This window comes from Myotis brandtii, unplaced genomic scaffold (genome assembly GCF_000412655.1).
Source record: "Myotis brandtii unplaced genomic scaffold, ASM41265v1 scaffold1338, whole genome shotgun sequence".
NCBI lineage: Eukaryota > Metazoa > Chordata > Mammalia > Chiroptera > Vespertilionidae > Myotis > Myotis brandtii.
In genome coordinates, this window is record NW_005354749.1 from 236,467 (window position 1) to 263,645 (window position 27,179).

Below are 27,179 nucleotides of genomic sequence, written 5' to 3' on the forward strand. Positions count from 1 at the left end.
ATTATTAGTTCAAAGGAGGAGCCTATTTATTTTCTTGATAAATAGGAGAGTCCCGTGGGGCTTCCTGATTAAACCAGGAGACAGATGTTTCATGAGAGGGAGAGGGACAGGGAATCAATCAGTGGTTCATTTCTCAGAAAACCAACTCATGATGTAAACACTCTGAAAAGGGCATCGGTAAATTTGTGTCGCTCAGTATTAGAGCGAATGGGATCCTGCCTTTGTGGAATTCTGCCTGTACCACCAACTCTTCCTCCCACAGCAAATGAACTTGAGAACGTTGGTTGACTGGTTCAAAAGGCTGACACCTCCCTCTCTTGAGATGATGGGAGTCTTCATTTCGGGGCAAGCAAGGTCATGGTGCTCTAGCTTCTTTCTTTTTTAATCCTTACCCAAGGATATATTTTTCATTGATTTTTTTTTTTTAGAGAGTGTGGAGGGGAGGGAGTAGGGGGAGAGAGAGAAAGAGAGAAACATCGATGTGAGAGAGACATATCAATTGGTTGCCTCTTGCAGGCACTCCTACTGGAGCTGGGTCTCAAGCCTGCAACCGAGGTACATGCCCTTGACCGGAAATCAAACCCGAGACCCTTGGGCCCTCAGGCTGATGCCCTAACTACCAGCCAGGGCTCTAGCTTCTCATTGATTCAAGGGCTATTTAGTGAATATCTGCTGTGTGTAAGGACTGGGGACCCAGCCCTGAATAAGCTGATAGGCCCCTGCTCTTGTGATGTGATGGGAATAATTCAGAAAATAAGTAAGTAAACAAGCAAGCAAGCAAGCAAACAAACAAGAGAAATGTCGGAAGCAATCTATGCAATGGAGATAATTCAAACAGGGTGACGTGATGGTGTTTGACCGGGAGTTACTTTCAGTTGGGCATCTAGGTGATGTTTAAGTTAGAGATGAGATAAGACTTGGCAGGCATGTGTCTCGCTGGCCTTATTTATCTTGTCCTGGATGTTAGCTTTTTCTAGTTCCCTCTTTGGGGGCAGAGCTTGAGGAGCTGGCACGTGGGTTGGGCCGATGGTGGAATTCCCCTCTGTCTGCTTTACAAGCATTTGCCTCCTCCCCGCCCCCCGCCCCTTGGCCTCTTAGAAGGAGAAACTGAACCAATAAGACATGTAGGCATAGACCATGAGGTTCCCTAAGACCTTGCCCAGTTTTGGAGTCACTGCCAACACGTGGGAAATAAGACTGAACAATAATTATTAAATCAGGTGACATGGGTTTAAGTTTCATTGCCCTGCTTCAGCTTTCCCGACACATCTGAGTTTTTCAGGCCAAAGTAAAATGATGGGGAGACACCACAGATTGTAACAGTTCTGAGTGAGGGTTGCCCGTTTGTTTACACGCCCTTAGAGAATAAGCTGTGCTCAGGTCTTTTGCTGTGCTTGCATAGCATATCAAGATTCTCTAGTGCCAAGGGTCTCTGATGAGGCAGCTCTTAGAAATCTGGGGCCTTCCTTCGTTTGAGTAAAGGGAAGAGGGGGTGGAATGGAGGCTTATCTAGGAACCTTATAGGTTTATCTAGTGCAGTGGTTCTCAACCTTCTGGCCCTTTAAATACAGTTCTTCATGTTGTGACCCAACCATAAAATTATTTTCGTTGCTACTTCATAACTGTAATGTTGCTTCTGTTATGAATCATAATGTAAATATCTGATATGCAGGATGGTCTTAGGTGACCCCTGTGAAAAGGTCGTTTGACCACCAAAGGGGTCTCGACCCACAGGTTGAGAACCGCTGATGTAGTGCATTAGTTGCCAGAGCTGCCATTACAAAGGACAGACAGGATGGCTTAAATAACAGAAACTTATTTTCTCAGCTCTGGAGGCTGGAAGTCCAAGATCAAGATGTCTGCAGGGTTGATTTCTTCGGAGGCCTCTCTCCTTGCTTGCAGATGGCCATCTACTCCCTGTGTCCTAATCTCCTCTTCTTAGAAGGACATATTGGATTAGGGCCCACCCTAATAACCTCAGATTAGCGTAATCACCTCTTTTTTTTAAGTACTGATTTTTAAAATTAAATTTATTGGGGTGAATTAATCATCTGTTTCTAAACACAGTCATGTTCTGGGAATTGTGGGCTTAGGACTCCAACATATGAATTGGGGGAGGGGGTAATAATTTAGCCCTAACACCTAGGAAGAAACCGTTCAGGTGCCGGGGCTCTGTAGCTCTGAAAGATACCAATTCAAAACTTTGAAAAATCACAGTGGAAGAAGAGAAGTAATTAGGAATGAAGGTCATTATAAATGAAGCAAGACTTGAGCCTTTGAGGATGGAAAGGCTTTGGCTCTATAGAGGAATAAGCCGTAAGCATTTGAGGCGGTGGTGCGGACGGGGGGCTTAGGAAGAAAGATTCAGGGTTGAAAGCAAGCATTGTGTGTTTGTGGAGCAATAAAGAAATCTTTGTGACAAAAATAGAGTACTTACCTGCAGAGAATAGTGGGGAATCGGTTGGATAGGCCGGCTGGAAACATATTATGTCTAAGACTTTTCGTGTCAGCCAGGGAAGATTAGCACTAATAGGGTAGGACCTAGGGAGCTGTTAACAGTGTTGAAGGGAGAGAAATGAAATAATAAATGTGGCTTCTAAATCTGGGCTTGTAGGGGATTTCAGGGTGGACTGGAGAAAGGGGTCAGGCAGGCCAGGGAAGAGGCTGTCCAACCATCTGGACGTGAGATAATTGGGATCTCAACCTCAGTCGCCTATGGGGCAAGGCAGGGAATGCAAATGAGTGTAGGGTCATCCTCAGGCTGAAAGCCTCCTCCTTCCCTCTTTCCCTCCCTCCCTGCCCAGCCTGGAGGCTTTGGGGAATGAGAAAGCAGATGTCCATGCCTCCAGCTGGTGCAAGGACAGCCCCTGTATAGGTCAGTTTTCTGCGGAGAAACTGAACCAATAGGACCTATGGGCAGATAGATGTATTTTAAGGATTTGGTTCACCCCATTATGGGGGCTGGCAAATTTGAAATCTGCAAGTCTGGCCAGCCGGCTGGAAACTCAGGCAGGATTTCTATACTACAGTCTCGAGGCAGGATTTCTACTTCTCTGGGAAACCTCAGTTTTTGTTCTTAAGGGCTTCAACTGATTAGATGAGACCCAAGTACATTATGGAAGGTAATCTTTGTTACCTAAAGTCAACTGTTGGTAGCAAAATACTGTCACAGTCAATGTCTACACTAGTGTTTGACCTGGCAACTAGGCACCATAGCCTAGCCAAGTGGATGCATTACATTTAGCCATCACGGCTTCCAAGCAAAAAGGGGTGGACCACGTTGGGGCCATATCATGTTCCCAGAGACTTCGTACCCTCCCTCATTTTCCTCCTCCACCAGCCACAGTGAGAGGCTGGGGATGGCTGCTTTGCCCGAGCCCTGGCTCCGATGTGAGTTGGCAGGCTATACCTAGTGCGTATGCCTGCATGCGGCTTAGCTTGGAGGACAAGCAGCTATTTTCTAGTTAGGCCTTGCCCAGGGTTCTCTGCTCTGATGCCAACAACATCCCTTGATGTTCCTTCTCCAGCTGACTCCAGCTGGAAGGGGGTCCCGGGATCACTGGAGCTTTTAGTTTTGAGCCCATCAGTCAGATGCTGAGGCGGTCCAGGTGGGGTTTCCTCTTGCATGCCACTCTGATGGTGAGAAGATGTATTGTGGAAGTTAGGCTTATGTATGGACTTTGGAGTCAGAGTGACTGGACAGTGTCTCCAAGGACTAAGGGCATGACCTTGGGGAAGCTCCTTATCTTCTTTGTGTCTCAGTTTCCCCATCTATAAAATGGGAGTGCAATAATAGCATCTACTTCTGAAAATTGTCGAGGATCAGTTAAGAGGATGACATGCGACATTTAGCACGTGCATGCAACACTGGTGTGGATGATTTGATCTCCTTCTTCTGGACACCGAGTGAGTGCACATCCCTGTCCCCCTTGAAGGTGGCGTGCTCACACACCTCGCTTTCACCAATGAAATGAAGGCTGAAGTGGTGTGCATCTGACCTGGTGGAAGCTTTAAGTGCCAGTACGTGATTTGCCATGTTTCCTTCCCTCTGCTGAGGGGTGGGAGCACCTTCGTGACGAGGTCATCCATCAGCCAGGGGCCCAGAGTGAAGAAGTGAGCGGAGCGGAGGCCCACGCATCTGCAGTGGACCTATTGCCAGAAGGAAACTTCTGTTGTGTTATAAGCTCTGAGATATTGGGGTTGTTTGGTGTCACGACAACCCAACCCTGAGTGATATACATACATTAGGTGTCAGGAAATGGGAACTTAGGGTTTCCCCCTCTTCCTTTTGCCTTTGTCTTGAGAGGTGCTTAGCAATGATGAAATGGATAGAGTCATTTGTAGCAAATGCTGTTTTGGGGGGCCACCAGCTAGCATACAGGGAATCCTGTCTGTATAGCCGATATTATACCTCTAGACTTCTCTTCCTGTCAGATTGAGGTGGACTGGGCACCTGAGTTCTGTCACCCAGTTTCCTTCCCAACACTCACCTTTCTCATCTGTGAAATGGGTGTGCTAGCTTGGTTTTCTGCCTTTACCAGGACCAGTTGTATGATTATTCCATGAATACTAAATGCTAAACTCGTCCTCAAGGACTTACTGTTACTTGGTTTCCCTTTCTACTTTTTCCCATTAGGCCCATGATGTGTAATTGTTCTCATTTCCTGTCCCACAGGATCTTGGAAACAAAGACCTCAACAGAGATAAAATTTACTTGATTTGTCAAATAGTCCGAGTTGGGAAGATGGATCTGAAGGACACTAATACGAAGAAGTGCACACAGGGACTGAGGCGGCCCTTTGGGGTGGCAGGTAATGACACACGACACGCCATTAACTCTCACTGGAGCGCACATTGTATGTGGCTGTGTTTTAGGGGGATTCTCTTCCCTCTTCTCCTTGACCTCTCCCCCCTCACCTGAAAAAAATGTTATGCCAGACAGCCCCTCATACTTACATTTCTGGTGGCTAAATAAAAAGTATTAGTGACTAAGTCCAGGTTTATGATGAAGGCAATGATAATGGGATCCTCATGTCTGGAGCAGAGCGTTGGGAGCAGGGCGCAGTCTGAGCAGTGGGCACCTGGGCTCCCCAGCAAAGAGAAAAAGGAAGAACACCATGGGTGGGATCTAATTATAAAGAGCAAATCATTGAAAAACAACAACTCAGGATGGGAAATGCAGTTACACGGAGTGAATCACCCACCACCTGTGTGATTGCAGGTGGGAGTGGATGATTGGAGAGTCCGTGTGACCCCGGAGGCTGCCGAGAACAAGGTCCCTTTCCCTCCGTCCCCAGCCTTTGCTCTCTCGGGTCCCAGACTTCAGTATTCTTGTCCCATTTGTGTGGTTTTTGTTATATTTGACTATCACTTGTACTATTATTTACCTAACGTATTTTCTTTTAATTAGCCCACTTTATTATAACTAAAGCATATTTTTTCTTAAAAGGCAATTTAAATACCTGTGGAAACAGTAATTGGATATGCTATTTCTTTTGATTAGAATATAAATTTCTAATTATGTACCATTTATAATCTCTGTGTACCACATTTAAACCCAGGGTTTCTGGTTCCTCACTTCCAAATACTCTGATCTTCAGTAATCACAAACCAGCCGGCTCTCAGCTTATCCCCTACACTGCTTGCAGAGTGGTGGAGTGGAACAAGTTAGCTTATTCTAAGCTGTGTTTTTTTTTTTTAACCTGGCAGTGTTGCTAGCTAACTAGTTGATTTTGGGCAAGCATTTTCCCCTTAGTTTCATCATCTGAAAAACGAGAGACTTGGATCTGGTTGGTGCATGATCTGCTTTAAAATGCTCTGATTTTATGTGACGGGGTGAGGGAAGGCCTCTCACCCCTGACATCACAGTGTTCCTGCTAACGCATGAGGGACCTTCCACCTCACCTCAAAATGTGCCTTTGCCCTCTGCTGTGGCCTGACCGCTCTTTCAGTTTCAGGTGACAACATTCTGGTGTAACTAAAAGGTTCAGAGATAGATTGCTTCAGGCATAGCTGGATCCAGGAACTCAAATGAACTGACATCTCTCTATCTCTTGGCTCCCATGTCCTCTTATTCCGAAGATGGCTTTCCAATTAGTTTCCAAAATGTTGGCTAGTGTTCCAAGCTTGCATCCTACCAGCTTAGCAATCCAGGGGCAAGAGGCACCTCTTCTCTATTAGTTTCAGCAGAAATCCCAGGAGCTTAAACATAGTCATGTGGTCATCCCCAGAGTATCTACCCTGACCAGGGGTGTGTGGTCCTCTGATCGCCCAGGTCATATGAACAACTCTGGAGCCAGAGGGAGATTGCTTCACCCAAATCCTGCTCACGGAGAATGGACCATGGGGGTGTATTAATCAGAGAGAGTAAATGTTGGCCAGGTTCAAATAACACTTCCCCGCCTTTTCTCGGCTCCTTAACGCACCTCTTGAGCTAGATTTAGTCACTGATTAATTATTACTCAAGAAATTTTAGGGGCTCCCTGCCCAGGGCCTGCTGTGTTGGGGGTATGTCATGTTACTAGGATTTTCGCTCTACCTGACCAGCTTTTTTTAGTGCCTTCTCTCACCCCCATCACTTCTATATCCCTGCTCCAATGCCGGAGCTCTTCACCTTGGTTTTGTAGACCTTTAGTGACTGAGTTAAGAAATTTCTGAGGATCCAGGACCCCTCTGGAATCACAGGATTCAGAGCTCCGACAGTTATGTGTCTGTGCTGTTAGAATGTTTATGAAAAGAGGGTGAATAGATCTCATTTGATTCTCAGATCCCATATCGAGTCACCACTCTCGGGTTTTGTAGGCACAGTAGACGTGCAATACATACACGTCAAATCCAAAACCAAGTGCTTCATTCCATAGTCACTACCTTGACCCTTTCTTCTTGGCTCTGCTAACCCACATTCTCCCGGATGGTTCCCTGGCTTGCTGATGCCCAGCCCCCTTTGCCCAGTGGTTGGCCAGGTGCTACATGTTATGAACATGTCTGTGTATTGTCCGACGCTGGCTTGCCCTCTTAGACTTTCCTGCCCCAGCCTTCTGCCCTACAGTCTCATCCCTTTGTCATCCCTTCCTGGGTGCAGGAGGACTTACACTGTTCATTTCTCTTCTTTTTCTAGTTATGGATATAACAGACATCGTCAAGGGGAAAGCAGAGAGTGACGAAGAAAAGCAGCACTTCATTCCTTTTCACCCGTGAGAGATTTCCCATTTATCTCCCTTCTCTTAAGCCACACCCTTTCGCATCGGGGACCGCATGAGGGCCTCCTGTGAGTGTTTGTGCTCTTTTTCTTTGCAGGGTGACAGCTGAGAATGACTTCCTGCACAGTCTGTTGGGCAAAGTCACGACCTGCAAGGGAGACAGCGGAGGGCAAGGTACAGTGCCAATTCGCCAAGTGGACTGGGCCTGACTCTGGCTTGGGAGCCTCTGATTCTTCAACAAACAGGTCAAAAACCTGAGCCTTGGGAAAGACAGCCTTCCTTCCAGACAGACCATTGCGAAGAATGGGGGCGTGTGACCCACAGAAATGGAAACCACATCTCCTGAAGCTGGGAGGCATGTCCTAGTGCCCATAGGAAGAGAGGGACTCCTATGTCCTGGCTACCTCCTATACGTCAGGCACTTGAACATGTTTCCTTATTTTATCTAGTCCTTCCCACAGTTCTGTGAGGTAGATGGTATCATGCCCTTTATGAAGGCTGGGCTTAGAGAGGCGGGGCCATTTGACAGGCATTGATGTTGCTAGAAGTAACCGGTGGGATTCAGACCTAGAGATGCCTGGTTGCTGATGTCTGCTTCCAGATGTTTGCTTCCAGTGTTCTCCTTCAGAAGGAGACCCAGGGAGAGCTGATGGTGGTGGTGGTGGTGGGGGTGTTGAGACTGAGAGAACACCTTGAAGAAATTGGCTCTTCATGGTGAGCCTTCCCTTCCAGGCCTCTGGGTGACCATGAAGATGCTCGTGGGGGACATAATTCAGATCCGCAAGGACTACCCCCACCTGGTGGACAGGACCACCGTGGTGGCCAGGAAGCTGGGCTTCCCCGAGATCATCATGCCAGGTCTGGCCTTTCCTCAGGGGGTGGGGGGTGGGGGTCTGGCTGGTTGAATCCTTTCTTTTTACAAAATCAACTCCTTCCTTTTCTACTGCTTTTTTTCTAAATTTTCCTGAAGGTCACCACTGAAAACAATTTTTGTATCTACAGAAATCTACGCATTCACTTACTAAACACAAACACATAAATATACACATGCACTTTCTCCCCACAAGTGGGGCTGTCCTTTATATGCTTTATACACCATTACTTCATATTCTTTATATATAAAGTAACTTGCTTCACTGCTTAACTATTTAGCATGGACATCTTTTCTATTTTACTACATATAGAATAAGTCCATTCTTCTGGGGAGAATATTCATTCCCTTCAAATTTTAAACAATTTTTTTTATTACCAAAGGACTTCATGCCTGCTGTAAAATGTTCAAATAGCTTAAAAAGGTATAAAGTGAAACATTAAAAGCTCCCTAATACTTTGTCTCCAGAAGTAACCACTACTATGAACATTTTCCCAATGTGTCTGTCATAAAAGGAAGATAACTGAGGTTACATGAGATTCTTTGAAAAGTTTTCTTTTTGTCCTAAACCTCGTGTCCACGACTGTTCTCACTGACTTCCTCTCTTCGTTCCACAGCCACTAGGGCCTGTATTGTCATTCCTTCATGTCTGCTTTACCTGAGACCTCAGTTTCTTGTGATTCCCCTTCAATTCTTCTTGCCCCCATTCCCGAAGACCCTTTGCTCCTCATCCCCGACCCTGGGTTCCTTGGGCACACGAGCAATGCTCCACTTCCACAGAGTAAAAGATCAGTGAGTGTCCACGGTAGCTATTAATGGGCCTGAATCAGTTCAATTGGAGCTTTCCTTTGCCTTCCCAGAAGGTGTCACTAGAGGATGAAAATTAAATGATTTCAATGGAGAGAAATACATGGCCAGTTTTGACCATCCTACCACGCCACCCCCCCACACACACACCTTGCAACTGATTTCCTAGTGTTCCTCCATCCCCTTGTTACCTATTGCTCCCGCCTCCCCGATGAGGTAAAATGCCTTTCCAAGCAGTTCTGATTTTAATTTCATTAATGGACATCCAGGCGGGGAACTTCCGCTCACTCCCCCTGTTCTCCTCCTCTCTAATCAGCAGCCCTCCAGCTGCACAGACTCCAACTCTTGTCTCTCTCTCTCCCTCTGCCTCAGGGGATGTCAGAAACGACATCTACATCACTCTCCTACAAGGCGACTTTGACAAGTACAACAAGACCACACAGAGGAACATGGAAGTGATCATGTGTGTGTGCACGGAGGATGGCAAAACGTTGTCTGTAAGGACCCCTGCTGTCGCTCTGCGTGACAAGGCCCCCCTTGGGGGCCTCTGCTAGTAAAGATTTGCATTTCCCACCCCTGATTCTGCTCTCTAAATGCCAACTGCCTTCGGGATGGTGTTGAGTAATGTGACCTACACCTTAGAGCTCGGTTAGCACAGTAGCCATAATAAGACTTGGTGTTGTTATTTCTTTACACCAAAGCAGCTCTTCAATGCCTGTTCCTCTCCTTTCATGACTGCTAGTTCTTCTTTTTTCTTTTTCTTTTTGCTTGGCCTCACTCCATAGGTTAGCCTTTGCAGTTAAAATGTTGTTCTCATTGAAACATGAGCTGGTTTATTCAGGCAAAATTCATGGCAAAAAAGAAAAACAAAAGATCCATACAGAGCCTTAGGCTGGTGGAGAATCAGGATGCGCTCAACACAGACAACCCAGCACTTGCTCTAAATTCCCAGCGCTCAGCCAGATTCTGGTGGAAAGCCTCATTAGTAAATTGGTCTCCAGAGGGCTGGCCGAGTGTATGCAAGAATGCAAAGCACGTTGCTATAAATATTTAGACAGCATATGTCCTCTACAATATTTGTCATGTGTGTTTACATCTACTTACTTACATTTCCTCTAAGGTTGTCAGCAGCTGTGTCCGGTGTGTGGGAGGGTCTTGCATCTCAATTTCTCCTTTCGGAACACTTAGCTGAAAATAAAATTGCTCTCAGCAGAAGTGGCAGCATGGGCAAATGCTCCTCTCAGGCCGCAGTAGGTGATCAGATAGCACAGTGGGATGTGGTGCGAGTGTCGATAAGTCATCTGCTCTCGCCTGGGGCCTGAGCTCAGGCAGATCTTGCCTTCCTCTACCTAAGAGTAACTAGCATTACAGAGCCATTGCAACGTGCCAGGTACCCCGGTAAGCATGATGCATTGCCGTCATTACCCCATCTTTACAGAGCAGGAAGCTAAACAGCTCTCCCAAGGTCATGAGGTGAGTATGAGGCAGAGGGGGGTTTTGATTCCAGGTTTCTGGCCCTCTTAAACACTTCACTGTGACGTCTATCCATCTAAAAAATTACCCAAGTCATTTCTCATTTTAACATGAGGCTAGTAACCAATTCTATCAAAATCTATTTTAACTTTAAGGAAATCCCCACAATTGCATTTTTGTTCATAAAGACTGGCTCTGTTAATTAATATTTAATTGAGCAAAATACAGGCATTTAACTCATTTTCTTTTTTTTTGATTCTGAAACTTTTCTGAAAAATAAAATAAGTGAGAGACATGTTGCCGAAAGGAACATAAAGGAATAGTAGAGGGTTTTTATCTGAAAGGGAATTTGCATTTCCCCGAATGTACAGACCACTGCTTTGAAGTTATTTTTACCCAGTTACCTGTTGGGGAACTTTTTAACCTCAGCTTCAGTTTTTAAACCATTGATACCCTTGCCGCCAATGCTGCCAAATGACAAATTAGAAGAAGCAGTTAACAGAAAAGCAGGTGTCTTACCTTGTTTCTGAACCATTCTTGCTTCTATCTCTGCTACCTTTTCAAGTCATACCCCACCAGGCGGCATAGACGCATTTCTCACAGATGAATACGGGAGCACGCATGCTGGGGCTGAGGTGGAGAGGCAGCTGTGGGTCGTGGTGATAATTTGCAGTTTCATCTACCAGGGAAGTTATGGGGGAGTTCAGTTGACTGACTATTGAAAATTGCTAAGGAAGCCTGTGGGAGGCTTGCCTTTCTCTCTTTGCAGAAATCAATATGACTGCCTAATGAAGTGCCAGGCGGCTCACTCAAACACTCCTGTCTGACGCTGGTGGGCTCCTGTGGGAATGGGCCCCTTTAGGGATACCGACTTCTCCTCCTGCTCCAGGGGCACAAGGCCCTTGGTGGAGCGGGGCCAGAGGACAGTGGGGTATATTGGTCATTGGCTCACTTTGGGGTCTCAACGACCTTGCTCAGAAAGGGCCATAGGAGAGAAGCTAATGAGGTGAGCTCTGGGCTCAAACATTCAGGGTTCAGATCCAAGCCTCTCCTATCAGCTGTATGATTTGGGCAGGTTTATTTGTCTATAAAAGAGGAATAATAATCCTTCTCATCAGATTTCAGGTTAAACAAAATGGTAGGTGTAAGGTACCTGGTATGCAGTACTTGGTAACAGGAAGGAAAACATTAAGAGAAGGCAGACCTACTACAGGGTGAAGCCCTGGGCATGAATCCAGGGGGTTCAAGTGGGCAATCCAATGTGGATGCCTGAAGCAAGTCTAAGGAGAATTAAAAAAAGGCTCAGATGCCAGGTTGAGAAACCTCTGCTCTTCTGACCAGCTTAAGGTGGGAGGTAGGGTGTGGGGGGCAGTGTGGTGTCGTGGTTAAGACTATGCCTTCTGGGGCCAGATAGCCAGGCTCAAAGCCCAGCTCAGCTCAGAGTAGCAGGATGACCTTGAACAAGTTACATGATCTCTCTGTACCTAAGATTCTCTGCCTGCAAATGAGGCCAGCACCTTATTCTTGTGACTATCAAGTGAGGTAATCTACATAATAGGTGTTCATTACCGTTGGCCATCTTTCCTGGAAAGGTAGAGCGATCTCCAGGCTTGACTCCCGCCTGGTGGATGCTCATAGGCATCTCCCCGTGAGGTGGCTTCATAGGTGTGGCACACTTTCTGGCGCGTTCCCATCATGGTGACATTTGTTCCTCAGGTGATTCCTGCAAGGTAAATAGGGCCTGTGTTATGAGCCTGAGGTCCCTCCTGCTGAAGTGTGCCTGCCAAGGCCAACTCAGCCTTAAAGCCTCCAGCTTCCTGATTCCTGCTCAGATGTGCTCGGCTGACGGAGTCAGCAGAGCCTCCTGACTGTTAACTGGGGTTCCAGGGGTAGGCAATGGGGAAAATTATTGAACAGGCTTACTTGAGACATATACAAATCTATATTTTCCCTAAAACTGGGCTCAGTCCCAATCACGATGCTCTCTAGACACATTTGGCAATGTCCAATTTATCTCTGAAGGGTTGAGGGTTTTAGGCCTTTCTCAGAATAATACTGAGACTTTTCTCCAGCCTTAGGCAATCAAAATTTTTCATCATCTGAGGCACTGGCTGGGTAGCTCAGCTGTTTAGAATGTTGACTGCAGGTTAGATCCCGGTCAGGACACATACAAGAATCAACCAATGAATGTATAAGTAAGTAGTACAACAAAGCAATCTCTCTCTCTCTCTCTTCCTCTCTCTCTCTCTCTAAAAAAATCAATACATAAAATTTTAAAAAATGTTTTTTTTCATCATCAGGACAGTTTTGTGGGATTCCGTTGCCTGCCATACAGCAATTCTACTTTCACCAGAGATAGATGTGTATCTTTAGATTTTATGAGCTAGATGGAATTCACTGGAGCTACAGAAACTCTAAGCCCATAAATGTCACCAAATATAAATCTTGGGTGGCTGGAAAGCATCTAGGTTGTTCTAGAAGGAACACTAGGCAAAGAGTAGAGGGTCTGAGATGTAGTCCAGCTCTGCTACTTGTGGGCAAGTGACTTAACCTCTCAGGGCCTCAGTTTATTCAGTTGTGACATGGGGATAATGATGGTAATCATCAGAGGTGGTTATGAAGATGAAAATAAGTGAGGTCAGGTGTGGAAAGGACTTAGCACAATGCTAGACAAAATGCACTCTTTGAAGGGTTAGAAAAAGCTTGGAAGCATGTTTTTAGTTTATTGCCCCGAGAATTTCTGAAATGCTTCCTCCCTGTGAGAAGTAGAAGAGATGTGTGTCTTTCTTTATTTCCAGTTCTCTGGTTCTCCTTATGATTACTTATTTATTTATTCATTCATTTATTTATTTATTGTTAATCCTCACCTGAGGATATTTTCCCACTGATTTTAGAGAGAGTGGAAGGGAGGGGGAGAGACACACAGAGAGAAACATTGACGTGATAGAGACACATTGATTGGTTGTCTTCAGCATTTGCCCTGACCAAGGCCTGGGATCGAGCCTGCAACCAAGGTATGTGCCCTTGATCAGAACTGAACCCAGGATCCTTCTGTCCTCGGACTGACACTCTATCCATGGAGCCAAACCTACTAGGCTCTTGTTTTTGTTTTTAGAGATCAGTTTTGAAAGGGCACTGTATCCTTACTTTGAAATAGACTCAGTTTGGCTGCAAGTACGACCCGTCAGTATTAAACTGAGCTCCTCCTTTCCCGGTGGCTCGGAAGTAAAGTGGGTGCTCTGCCACAAGAGGGGGGGATTCTCCTTCCCACAGGGGTCCCAGGGCCCACACGCGCCCAGCTGGGTCATTCAGTCCTGGGAGGTGGGCTTGGTGCCAAGGATCTATTGGAGAATCTGGTAGAATCTGGTGAGAGGCCTGGACTCTCTGAGGACACAAATGCCCAGAGGCACACGATTTTGCAATTTGGGGGTTTGGAGCTGCAAACCCAATCCTCACATCCCTGAGTCTCTATAGACTCAAGGTTAAAATCTGCTGCTCTTGTATAAGAACCCCACTTAAGCCCCTTCTGGGTGATCCAGGTTCAGATCTGTTTGGTGGCCAAATAACTAGAATGAACAGAGAGAGAGAATCAGGGGTTGGTATACTCCACAAAGAGGTAATTCCTGTTGCCCTTGCTGGTTTGGCTCAGGTTTTATTCTGGTTAAGGGCACATACTCGGTTGCAGGTATGGTCCCGAGCCCCGATTGGGGCATGTGCAGGAGGCAACTAGTTGATATTCTCTCACACATCTATGTTTCTCTCTCTCCCCCTCCTCCTTCCCTTCTACCCTCTCTCTCTCTCTAAAGACCAATGATATCCTTGAGTGAAAATTTTTAAAAATAGGATAGGTAATCCCTGTTACTTGGAATAAATAGGAATAAATAGCCTACACAGGTAATGCTTGCTCTGCCCTCACTCTGCTCAGAACAGCCTTCGTGCATTTCTGCTCAGAGTCTAGGAATCTTTCTTGAAGATTTTCCCTGAGTCCTCAGCTGGAACTCAAATGCCTCTTCTCTGTGCAAATACATGTGCCTGTCATCACATTGCATTGCTTAGTGATATGTCCGCTCATCTAATGATCCCTCCATTGAAGGGAACCCTCATATCAGCTTTAATATCTGACTCATGCCTGTAACCCAGAGCTCAGCAGGGGCCTGGTACCTGGAAGATGCTTCCTAACCATGGGCTGCCTCAGCCCCCTATGCCCCTGTCTGTCTGAAGCCTGAGCTCCGCCCTCCCCCTTCCCAGCTCCCTCGGGCACTTTGGTGTGATAGCATCAGAAATCCATCAGCACAGCGACTGCCTGACTGATGGGAGCCTGTTTGTAAACTTTGTGCACAGTCAGACTCAGGAAACAAATAGAATTAATCAGACTGGCAGCGAGCAGGGACTCTGGGACCGGTCACCATTTGCAGTAGGGCCTCTGCGTCCGCCCTGGCACGCTCCCACGGTCTCCAGAATGCAAGTAATAGGATTTCTGCAGTTAAGCAGCTGTCACCCTCGGGCCTGGGGACATGCATATACATCTGTAATGTAGAAGGCCATGTGGGTACCTGGTAGGAGGGCTCTGGGAGAGGCAGGGTTTTCCCAGGTCCTAAGGCCAGCCTCGGCCTTGGGACCAAAATTACCCAAGCCCAGAAAAGGGCAGTTCTGTAGAATTCTCTCTCTCCCTGTTTTCCCCCTCTTCGGTCAGAATGCAATCTGCGTGGGAGCAGGGGACAAGCCTATGAATGAATATCGGTCCGTAGTGTACTATCAAGTCAAACAGCCACGGTGGATGGAAACAGTCAAGGTAATAATAATACATTATAATAATAGCAGCAAATACGTATCTGGGGCTCAGGGGCACCTCCCTGGGATCTGGAGCAATACCCCACAGGTGTCCATGGCGCACCGGGCTGTGGAAATGGCGGGCCCGTGGGTGAGCACTCTGGTTCTCTTGCTCTCTCTCCACTGGCCGAGGGCCTGGCCATCGTGCAGTTGTCAGATGGTCCTCTCGTGGGTGGTACCCAGCCCACCAAGCTATGTCGTGACATCAGCAGTGAGGAGTGACAGAGCTTGTGAGGCTACACTAGGCCACTTAACACCTGACCGATAACCTGCTGGGAGGGACCTCAGAGGGAAGCGGCATTAATCACAGATATTCGCATTTCTAGATCGTCACACTAAGCAGAAGGGAAAGCCAGGCACAGAGGAAGAGTTGGGAATTCATTTAGGGAACAGGGAAGCCTGGTCCCAGCTTCAAATAGCTCTGCCTGTAATGAGCAGCAGGTTTGACTTCCCCTGTGCTCTGAACCCAAACTCAGATGTTCACATGACTCAAGTTTCAGAGGTATATGCAGACCCTGAGGTCCTTGCCTGGTCACCTGTATTCCTGTTCCCCTCAGTGGGTCTCCCTGTACTCACTTTCTTAAAAATGATGACCTGCCCAGCTTTGGGGTCACAAGCTATTGAACCAGGGCGGGGGGTGTCCTCTTCTCTGTGTTCTCTTGCACCCCAGTTATACCTCCTTGTTGGTCCTTGTAAACTTTGTGCACAGACACCCCCCTGGTTCCATAGCTTTGTGACCCCAAAGCTGGGCAGGTCATCTGGTATAACTAGGCGCCGCCCCATGGGGGCCACAGTCTCTTTGAATTGCAGGGACTTACAGGAGCACAGCCAGGGCCTCACATGATTGTAGCTTATAGTAACCACTCAGCATGCAGGAGAGAATGGAGTGGACTGCAGCTGCCCATGAAGCCCTCAGGTCTTGTGTTCTGTCTGAAACACCCAAATGGGGACCTCTGCAGGCTCCATGTTCATTTTCTGGAGTGGAAAGCGCCCCAAGTATGCATCTGTTTGGGTTTTAATGGTCTTCTATACAATGTAAACGTGCCCCTTTTTAGACACCAAAGTGGTTTCTCACAGCTCGCTGAGCTGCTCTGCCGAGGCCTGAATTGCACATTACAGAGAGAGCTGTAGGCTTTGTGGGAGATTTACTCAAATGTTATTGGATTCCAGAATTTTTATTAATTTTCATAAATGGGGGTCCTCAAGCATACCCTCTAACGACTATTGCTAATTTGCTAAGCCCTGCTGCCATTGCCCGAACTCCTGTGGTGAGCCAGGAAAGTGTGTGGTGTGCAGTTTGCAGCACATCAAACCATGGGCTGAAGTTATGTGACTTTTATATCAATTTGGGGAGATTCATTTCCCCTCACTATAATTTACAGATCTCTTTTCATTGGCTGGGATTGCAATTTGCCAAATGGATTACATTTGGTACTTTATTTTCTCTTCATAGCTAGTCCTTATGTAATTTATTTACAGTTCATCAGGCTTGATGGGTGGGTGGTAATAAATCAGCGTGCAGGGCCCTCCAGTAAATGGCCAGGCTGCCCTTTGAGGGGTGGGGGAGTGGGGAGGGCCGTGTAACGCATGGTCTCCTGAGCTCTGTTTTCTGCCTGCGGAGGTGGCTGTCCCCATCGAAGACATGCAGAGGATCCATCTGCGATTCATGTTTCGACATCGGTCATCCCTGGAATGTGAGTACCAACCAAGTGGCATCTGGGGCGAGAGGAGAGGGATAGCCGGGTGGCCCATGTGTCCTCCTCTTTCCTGACCTCACAATGCCACTTCCAGCTAAAGATAAAGGAGAAAAGAACTTCGCCATGTCCTACGTGAAGCTGATGAAGGAAGATGGGACCACTCTGCAGGACGGATACCACGACCTGGTTGTCCTAAAGGTACAGTGAGTTGGAACCAACTCTGCAGTGAGGGGGCTGCAGGAAGCAAAGGGGACAAGGTGGGGTGGATCCATGGTTAACAACAGGGACCCCAGGACCACACACACCACGGCTTACCCAGCTGTGTGGCCTTGTACAGAAGCTAACTTCTCTGGGCCTCTGTTGCCTCATCTATGAGCCCTCAGTGAATAATTGTGAGGAGTACATGAGACAGTTTATAGAAATATGACAACGGTGGGTACATGGAACACTCAATATATGCAAAATGTGAACTCTGAAAGGACCTGTGGGATGTGTAGACATTCAACAGACGCCTCCCTGTAGCTAATGGGGGAATAGTAGGATTTGGGGTCCCGATCCCGCTGCTGACCAAATCTGAACTCATCTCACATGTCTCCCTGAGTCTCAGTTTCCTTTTCTTCAGTGGTGATGGTGATATTTGTGTCGAGCCCGTGAGATGACCCTTGTGAAAGGGCCGTGTGTAAAGGGTACAGATGTCAGCCATCGTTGTTTTTGCATCGCGAGACTTAGACTGTTTTGGAGAAGTGAGAGGCGTGGCCTTGATTGTATTGCATGCTTCCCTGTGACCCCTGTGACAGCTGGTGCCTCTGCTAGCTCCTGGCTGTAGGCAACGTTGTCGCTGCGAAACAGCAAGGCCAGGAGGTGGGCATAGACATCAGACCCTTGCGCTTGGCTTTCTCAACATTGGAGGCTGACTTTGCTCTTTTGTCTGAGGTCCGCATGGCACATACAACTTCATCAAGGCTTTATGACATGATCCTCTTCTCTGAGCCTCTCTGACTTTTCCAAAAACCACCCCACTCCTTCTGTGCAGCCTCTGCGTTGTCATCTGGGACATATCAAGGTAGCTCTTGGCATAAACGCCATTCTTTCTCAACAGATTGCAGACTCACTGGGGGTAGAGTCCCAATTGCGGTCAGTTTTAAAATTACTCACCTTGCTTAAACCTCGGTTTCCTCACCTGTAAAATGAGGATAATATAATGAGGTTAATTGTAATCGACAGTTACGATTGTTGCGAAGCTTAAATGAAACGGACTAAGGCACATAAAGCACTGAGTGTGACATTTAGTTCAGAATAAGGCTCCGTGAATTCTAACGCTCGTTATGCTCCCATCTACTCTTTCATTTCACATGCCAAGGGCTCACGCACGTATCACTCTGAGCGTGCTCTGTGCATTACTGCCATTTAGTCTGCTTGAAATGTCTAGGAAGCAGGTAACATGATGAATCCTCAGGTTCATCGTGAGAAATGTGACACAGAGAGACCAAGGGATGTATCCAACAGGACACAGACCTGTGAGTGGTAGGACAGGGCCTAGATCTCCGGACTTTCAGACTCCAGGGCCTTTGCTAATATCAACTTCTTCAGGCTGATTCCTTATCTTGCTGGGGCACAAGTGTATTAAGATCTCAGAAAAATTAGGATGAATGCAAATGTCCTATCTGGGAAATTTTCCATTTCCTTTTGCCCTTAATGAAGTCCACAGAGCCTCTAACTGGCTAATCAACCCCTTTTCCATGAATGTAACCTGGGTTCCTGCCTGTTTGTGGAGAAGCTGCTCTGCCTTAGCAGGTGGTCATTACTTCTCCGATGGCTTCCCATGATTTCCGACCCTCCCCACCTTACAATGTGTGATGTGGCCACTGCAAGCTCAGTATGTTGGGTGTCTACCCTTGGCTCGGGGAAGTAAACAAGGTGCTGTTTCCAGGGGGACAGCAAGAAGATGGAGGATGCCAGCGCCTACCTGACTCTGCCTTCATATCGGCACCACATGGAAAACAAGGGGGCCACTCTGAGTCGAAGCTCCAGCAGTGTTGGGGGGCTCTCCGTCAGCTCCCGGGATGTGTTTTCCATTTCCACCCTAGTGTGCTCCACAAAGCTCACCCAGAATGGTAGGTGTGTGCGTGTGAGTGTGGGTGCGTGCGTGCATGTGTGTGTGTGCATGCATATAAGTGTGCCTGTGTGTGTGCCTGTGTGTGTGTGCATGCACTTGTGCATGCGTGTGCCTGTGTGTGCATGCCTGTGCGTGTGTGCATGCATATGTGCATGTGTGTGCCTGTGCCTGTGCCATGCATGTGTATGTGTGCACAAACCCAGTGATGGTAACTGTACCTGTCTGCACTCTGTCCTAGTGGGCTTGCTGGGTTTGCTGAAGTGGCGAATGAAGCCTCAACTACTGCAGGAGAATTTAGAGAAATTGAAGATTGTGGATGGAGAGGAGGTGGTGAAGGTCGGTATTCATCCACTAGTAACAGAGCTGGGAATCGCGAGTGGCTTTGGGGGGCGGGGGGAGGAAAGTGTTGAAGGGGATGGGACAGCTTTTTCCTGTTACTGGGAAATCTGGGGATGATTTGGTTCAATGACACTGAATGTGAAGCTGCGGAAAAGTATCTTTGTGCTCAGTTTCTGGAAAATGATCAGTATGGGTGTAGATCCCAGCTCACCTGCTTGCCAACTCCATGTGATAATAGTATGAATAGGACATATTTCTCAGGTTGTTGTGAGCATTCAAGGCGATGATATTTAAAAATTACTCAGCACAGTCTCTCACACAGAGTACCCAATAATTGAACGAAAACACACAACATATACAAAGTTCATTAAAAGGTAACTATTAATTTTGTTGTCATAAAGTACTATAGCAGTATGATCTCTTAGTGCTACCTACACATTATTGTCAGAAATAACACAGTACTGTTGGTTTCTACAGCTTGGAGGGCATTATGCTTTAAACATGAGAATGGGAATGACACCAGGGCTCACATTTTAAGTGAAACAAGCAGAAAAAATGCAAATGCCAGCTGTATTGTCATGTCCACCTGGTGGTAGAGAATACAGCGTCTGAAGTTCAGGTCTAATTAAAGCCACCCTCCTCTCTGGCACCATGACTTGGGGTGAGTGTTTCCTGGAGGTCCCAGTGAGGGTAATCTTGTTTCCACCAGGAACTTGGTTCCGAGATTCAGCATCTTTATACGGTCGCTCTGTGTTTTGAGGACTCTAGGAAATACTGACCCACCCCTTAGGAGGGAGGGGTAACACATTTTAGTTAATTTCCCATACATGCAGAAAAATGGTTGAATGTCCAGATCAGTTCTTTAAATGGTTGGTATTGACCTGCCTACCTGGTTCACTAATGGCAGAGAGGTTCCCCAAACAGCCTTTCATAGGGTCTGTCACTTTTGAGCAGCTTAGAGAAGACATCTGGGAGTGAATTCCACTGTCTCCTTTATGCATTATTTTTTTAAAGTTTTTTTAATTGAAGTATAATGTATAAACAATAAAATATGTACAGAGCACTTATTCTAAAAGTACAATTCAACGTATAGGGTGGAGCAAAAGTAAGTTTACAGTTGTGAGTATGCAAAACACACAGTTTATTCTTGTATTATTATTTATTAATTAGTGTATTATCTTCTATACAAACAACAGTAAACCTACTTTTGCCCTTCCATGCATTATTATACATGTACATACCCATGTACCCACTACCTAGATGAAGATACAGAACATTTTAGCATTGTGATAGGTTCCCTCATACCCTTCTCAGTCAATACCCACTCGGGGAGCTGACTGCCATCACCATTGATGGGCTTTTGTCTATTCTTGAATTTCATAAAAATAGAGTAATACAGAATGTACATGTTTGTGTCTGACTTATCTCACTGCACACAATGCTCAGGAGAAGTAGTTGGCTCTTTTTTTTTTATCACTGTGGGTTTATTTATTTCTGCAGTGTGAAAATGCCACCCTTTATTCATCCACCGTGCTTCTGTTGGTGGACAGGTGGGGTGCTCCGAGTCCTGGTTCATGTGAACTTGGACCCCTTGACCATGGCGCATGGTGGATGTGTGCTCTCAGTCTCTGTGGTCTACACTGAGAAGTGGATTTCTGAGTCACCTACACTCTTTCTTAATGCACCCTTCATTATTTTGTCCAGTTTCTCCAAGATACTCTGGATGCCCTCTTCAACATCATGATGGAGCATTCTCAGAGTAACGAGTATGACATCCTCGTCTTTGATGCTTTGGTAAGAGAGAGGATGGGTTTGTGGCATAGACATCAATGTGTGTCTCACTGAGAGAACCCTGAGAATGTCTAGCTCTTGTGGCCCTTTTCATGACTCTTTTGGAGGAATTGTCACGTTAGGCAACCAGACCAATGAATGAGCTGCTGTTCCCTTTCATTAGTTTGGAGTGGATGCCTGGGCAGAATGCGTGAAAGGGGAATCTTCAATGTTGATGTCAGAGTGGCACTGGGTGAAAGTACATGAAGCTGGATACCATGAGTAACCGAGTTGGCTTTCCATGAATGCCGGGAGCTGGTCTCTGGTCAGGCTGTGAAGGACCCACAGTGTATCTTAACTATCCTTTCCCTTCTTTTTCTTCATAGTCTCCAACTCACCAGAGTCACTACGCTCACTCTTTCTACCCAGAACCTTTCATGGGGGTATGCCACCCAGATCTTTCTCCTTTCCCTCTTTCCAAATGGTCTCTTCCTTCTCTTGCTGTCCTAATTCACGTTCCTCAGTGTCATGTCAAAATAAACATAAGAAACATTTGAATTAGGGGATATCAGTGACCAGCAGAGTGTTAATGTGTTAATCCCTTATGTCAGTGACATTTATGTTTATGAAGAGGTTGCTTGGAGACAACTGTGACTTAGAGCTTCCCAAGAGGGCCTGGAAAGCTAGCTCGAAGGAAAGATGTTCTCTGACAAAAAGATCCTTTGTTCAACCACTTAGGGAAGTGCTGAACATTGCATGGTCCTCTCGGAGAGTCATGATGCACATAGATATATTAAAGACTCTGATAAGTCCTGCAATAAAGAAGGCAGTCTAAGGATGACAACCTGAGATTTCCCAAACTTATCTCACCAAGAAACCTTTGTATCTTATAATGCTCTGTAGCACACTGCATGAAACACTTTTTAGGAGAGATACCACCTTAATGAAAAGGACTAAAGATATATTAGCGAGCTAATTCCTGGGTAAAAATTTTTGCTAGGGGTTTGGTTATGCCATGTGACTATGGCTTCCTGCCCTAGGTCTGTCCTGAAAACACTGATTCTTTGTCTTTGCCTTAGATCTACATAATTGGACTCATTGCTGACCGGAAATTCCAGCATTTCAACACCGTTCTGGAGGCTTACATTCAACAGCATTTCAGTGCTACCTTGGCTTATAAGTAAGTGACTGTGTGCCTCCTGCTTGCCCTGCCAGGATGCCTAGGGCACAAGGAACTTGAGTATTTTCCTTTTATCACTAGTCTGTGTGAGTTCTCCCTTTTTTGAGAAAATCCAATTTGTGCCTCGGTTATTTGGATTAAATAAAAATATGCAAACCCATCGGTTGAGGTGAATACAGTGGCAGAAGTACATGGAAGTCTTTCTTCCTTTCCTTCCTTCCTTCCTTTCTTCCTTTCTTCCTTCCCCCAGTAGCTACTTGCGATAAACATTGGGATTCAAAGGCTACAGAGGAGACAGGCACATGCTCAGTAGATCACTATAGTTTGGGTATAGACAACGGAGGGTCACAGAAGGGAGATGATGCTGGGAGGTTGGTGGAAGCCAGTTTGTGTAGGGGCCTTGGAAGGAGATCAAGTAGTTTGAAGTCTGCCTTGCCGGAAATGAAGAAACATGGAAAGTTCCTAATCAAGGGAGTTCCATGGTATAACAAGAACATTTTCAGCAGGAAGAAAAAGCTGAAAAAGACATTATCACCACCATTATTCCCAATCATATTCTAATTGTGACTAGTTTTTCTAGTCAAAAGATTTTCCTTCCTCACTAGTTTTTTTTTTTTTTCTTTGCTGGCTTTTTAGAGGCAGGAAATAATTATTCACTCTCTGTATTAAATATAATTTTAAGCAGAGTTATTTTTATGGTTGTAAATGAGTAAGCTTGGCTGTACCACCACCTTTAACCTTTGATTGAAAGCCTTATAATTTACTGAGCAAAGGAATTACCATGCCGTGGGTTGGGAAGCAACGTATTTTGAAAATATAATCCCTTACTCAGGAAACTGATGACGGTGCTGAAGACTTACTTGGATACCTCCAGCAGAGGGGAGCAATGCGAGCCGATCCTCAGAACCCTCAAAGCTTTGGAATACGTGTTCAAGTTCATCGTTCGGTCGAGGACATTGTTTTCTCAGTGAGTACTTGCTCTGTGAGGGTGATTGATTGGCTTTGCAATTCCTCTGGGATACAACATTGTGCCACGGGAGATACTCTCTTACAAAATGATCACCAGCCTTCCATCAAATACAAATCAAAAACCCAACACAGAGCGTTAGGAATAGGTAATAATTGTTCCTTGTAAGTTTATTTGGGAATTAAAGAAATCTTAGCATGTTGTAGAGTCATGCTCCATCCAATGAACACAATTGGTGATTTGAGGCTCTTCAGCGTTTCATATGATCAGGTTGGTTGTGTGTGATGGGATATAAGAGGAAAACATACTGGGAATGTATTGTCCAGATTCTTAACAGCTCAAATGAAGAACACTCAACTCAAACTGACTTATGGAGAGATAGGACTTTATTATATTTTACATTATTGAAAATGCCAGCCTCAGGCATGGCTGGATCCAGATGCTTACTGTCATTGGGGTAGTCTCTGTCTCTCAAGATTTTGGCTCTGCTTTCCTTTGGCTGGTTGCTTTCTAAGGCAAGTTTCCCAAAGTTGAAGCTATTTGAAATCTCAAGTTCACGTATTGGCTTAAGCAACTCTAGGTTCCTTGTTGTTTCAGCAAAATCCTATGCCAAGAACTGTGATGGGTCATGTGCTAAGGTCTTAAACCATGTGACTAGGGGAATGAATATGCAGATTGTGTAGTGGTGGTCACATGTGCACCTCTGGAGCCATGGGTTGGTCAGCCACGTCTGGTGTGCACTTGTTTAGTTGGACAAAAGAAAGCAGAAGTCTGTAATCATCATTTTGATCATGATGACGGATGGGCCATGATGCCATCATACTCGACGAGGCATCTGAAATGGGTAATCATTTGGGATTCTCAAAACATTTTTTTGAGATTTCAGTTAATAAGTAGAAAGAGATGAGTGTTTTGCACCATGTCACAAAACATATGTCATTTAGGTTATTCTAAAAATGAAGTATCTGTTTCAATTCCACTAGCTTGTCAGTGTGTCAAGGCAGAGACTGTGCATTAATTAAAATCTTAGGGGTATTCTTGCAAGTTGGAGGGATACTTGTAAATTATTTGAAATCCAAATAGAAGACAACTGTGGGTCTTTCAAAGGGTTGAGTTTCTTGGAGGAGTTCAAAGACTCAAACATTGTACTTCTAGATGAACAGGCAAGGATATCTTATTTCATCTTGCAGGTGAGATCTTCAGATCTACAAGGACAAATTCTTTTCATTTATCATATCTTCTGCCCAATTTTTCCTTTTAGTTTATTTGTTTTATTGTCCTTCTTTTTCTACCTCCTCCCTTCGTCTTCTCCCTCTTAGTTTTTGTCTCTTCCCTCCATAAGCATTTCTACCTTTGCTTTCTTCTCTGCCTCAAGGCGTGTCATCTTGCAGGGCACCTAGCTCTTCACTTAGAGTAAATTCAGTGCTGCTGGAACCGAAGTGACTTTTGGCTTCTTCAGGCGTGGGTGATCTGTTAGCCCTCACTGTATCCCCAGCATAGCATACAAAACACCATTGACAGTCAGAACTGCCTGCCGGATGAAGTCCATTTTGGGGACTACGAGAAGGAATTTGGTGAGAAGAGATGTCTCTAAGGTAACTGAGGCATAATCTTGGATCCATTTTCATGAACATATATGTAGGCAGATCTGCAGGGAGGGTCTAGGACAGCGGTTCTCAACCTGTGGGTCACGACCCCTTTGGGGGTCGCCTAAGACCATCGGAAAACACATATATAATTAAATATTGTTTTTGTGATTAATCACTATGCTTTAATTATGTTCAATTTGTAACAATGACAATACATCCTGCATATCAGATATTTACATTACGATTCATAACAGTAGCAAAATTACAGTTATGAAGTTTTGTAACAACAATACATCCTGCATATCAGATATTTACATTACGATTCATAACAGTAGCAAAATTACAGTTATGAAGTAGCAATGAAAATAATTTTATGGTTGGGGGTCACCACAACATGAGGAACTGTATTAAAGGGTCGCGGCATTAGGAAGGTTGAGAACCACTGGTCTAGGACCTCATGCTGAGGGAAGGTAGATTCCCTGTGTCTTGTTCATTTTCGAATCTTCAGCAGTGGTTTGCCCTCCAGTGGATTCTGAGGACATTGGGAAGTAGTGGGGGGATTTTCCCTATATTCAGAGAACATTTCATTTAGGAAACTGGAAAAGAGAAGGTTCAACATGTTGCGATTTATTAGCCGGCTGGTGGAAAAATGTAACAGTGATTGCTTTGGGGGCTTATTGTGTCTGGTATTGTGTTTGTTTCCTGCCATTCCTCTGTCCTATTTCCTCGTGGGCATAACTGCAGCGGGTCCAGCTCCCATCGGCTGTTCCCTGGCCATCTGTCTTTGCACACACCGCACATGAACATGCAAGGGCTGGGGGTTTTCCTGGGTCTGTTTCCGGGGTGCAGTTGGGTAAGGGAGGAAGAGAAGATGGTGACAAGAATGGGAACTTTTTGGGGGTTATTCATTTCTATCACAGCCAAAGGAAGCGATTTTCCTGGCCCCTCTTCTTGGGTCACTAGCTGCTGAGTCCCAGTCTGGGACAGGTGTCTCGGGGCACATACCTGTGCCGTAGCTGCAACGGAGGCTGGCAGAGCCATTCGAGCTTCTGCCAAAGGGAGGCCAGCTTACAAATATGGGAAATTCCTAAATTGTAGGAACGTGTGCCAAAGATGTTGGGTGGCCATCAATCGGACCAATATCCACTAAGCTTTTCTGGAATGACGGAGCCCCTGGGCGATATGGCGCAGAGCGAGGAACACTCAGAAAGAGCTGAAACGATTATCTTCTAGGCATTGAGCTTCTGTACAAAACTCCTTGCAGTGCCTTTTATCCTAAAGCTCAGGCAGCCAGCTGAGCTGATCCCCAGGGTTTCTGAGCCGTGGAATCACTCAGAGTCAATAGCAGCCTGTGTGTCCCTGATCCGCATTGTGGGCACTGGCTAGCTCTCTTTCTGCTGCTGGCATGTAGCAACGAGACTGCAGTTCCGTGGGCTATGGGATAGGAGGCAGTGTGGGGTGATGATTAGTGTTGAATAGTTGGCTCAGTGATGGTTAGTGTTCACATTGGACAGGCCTGGGAGGGATCGCATTTCTATCCCTGTAAGTGCCTGGCTTACAAACCCAGCCTCTCTGAGCCTCAGTTTCCTCATCCATAAATGGGGATCAACGGGCTCTTAGTGTTTTGATGATGAAATGAGATTCATGTACAAAACTTCTCCATGTAGTATCTGGTGCTTATTCCACAGGCATAATAAAGGTCTTCACCCAGGAGAGAGACAGGGTGCTGGTTTCAGAGTCTCAGATTTAAATCAGTAAGAGGGAGGTCTGTTTCTTGATTCATTCTCCAGATTTGGCCTACCGACCATGCTATCCTACACATTTCTTGCTGTTCATGTCTTAAGGGGAGGGGATACCTTTACCAGGTGTCTGTGCTCTTTGAGGTCCACAATGAAGGGGCTTTTACGGCCCCATGAACTCACCTTGGTCTGCTGCTGGCACATTGGATGGGCCCTGCTTATGTCTGCTGCTTCCACTTCTGTGTGTGTGTGTGTGCTGTGTCCCAGACTGGGACTCAGCAGCTAGTGACCCAAGCCACTCAGCCCCTGTGGCCCAAGCCACCCAGCTCTCCGTTCCCGGCTTGCTCTGCTGTTCTTTGCATCATGCCTTCTGCTCTGTTGCAGACCTGCTTATGCAGTTCCAGTGCCCTCCTCCTTCTCCATGTAATCCCAGCCTCCTGGGCTGCTCTGCCATCCACAAACGCCTTCTCCACCCTCATCCCCACCTCTGTGCTGATGAGAGGCAGTCAGCTCAGTGGTTAAAGGCACAGTCTCCAGAGCTAGGCTCCCTGGGTTTGAGTTCCACATTTGAATTCCAGCACCACTATTTACTAGCATTTGTG

At 46.1% G+C, this 27,179-nt stretch overlaps 1 protein-coding gene across 1 annotated transcript in view; it reads left to right on the top strand.

Annotated features, from left to right (window-relative positions):
- The window catches only part of DOCK2 (dedicator of cytokinesis 2), a 361,206-nt gene that overhangs the window by 44,296 nt on the left and 289,731 nt on the right, over nucleotides 1-27,179 (top strand). The window contains exons 10-22 of the mRNA XM_014534868.1: nucleotides 4,676-4,811; nucleotides 7,118-7,193; nucleotides 7,297-7,373; nucleotides 7,932-8,057; nucleotides 9,250-9,374; nucleotides 15,044-15,142; nucleotides 16,802-16,874; nucleotides 16,972-17,075; nucleotides 18,808-18,991; nucleotides 19,232-19,329; nucleotides 21,037-21,126; nucleotides 22,182-22,282; nucleotides 23,115-23,249. Coding sequence (XP_014390354.1) covers nucleotides 4,676-4,811; nucleotides 7,118-7,193; nucleotides 7,297-7,373; nucleotides 7,932-8,057; nucleotides 9,250-9,374; nucleotides 15,044-15,142; nucleotides 16,802-16,874; nucleotides 16,972-17,075; nucleotides 18,808-18,991; nucleotides 19,232-19,329; nucleotides 21,037-21,126; nucleotides 22,182-22,282; nucleotides 23,115-23,249 — 1,424 coding nt within the window. The remainder of the gene's footprint in view (nucleotides 1-4,675; nucleotides 4,812-7,117; nucleotides 7,194-7,296; nucleotides 7,374-7,931; nucleotides 8,058-9,249; nucleotides 9,375-15,043; nucleotides 15,143-16,801; nucleotides 16,875-16,971; nucleotides 17,076-18,807; nucleotides 18,992-19,231; nucleotides 19,330-21,036; nucleotides 21,127-22,181; nucleotides 22,283-23,114; nucleotides 23,250-27,179) is intronic.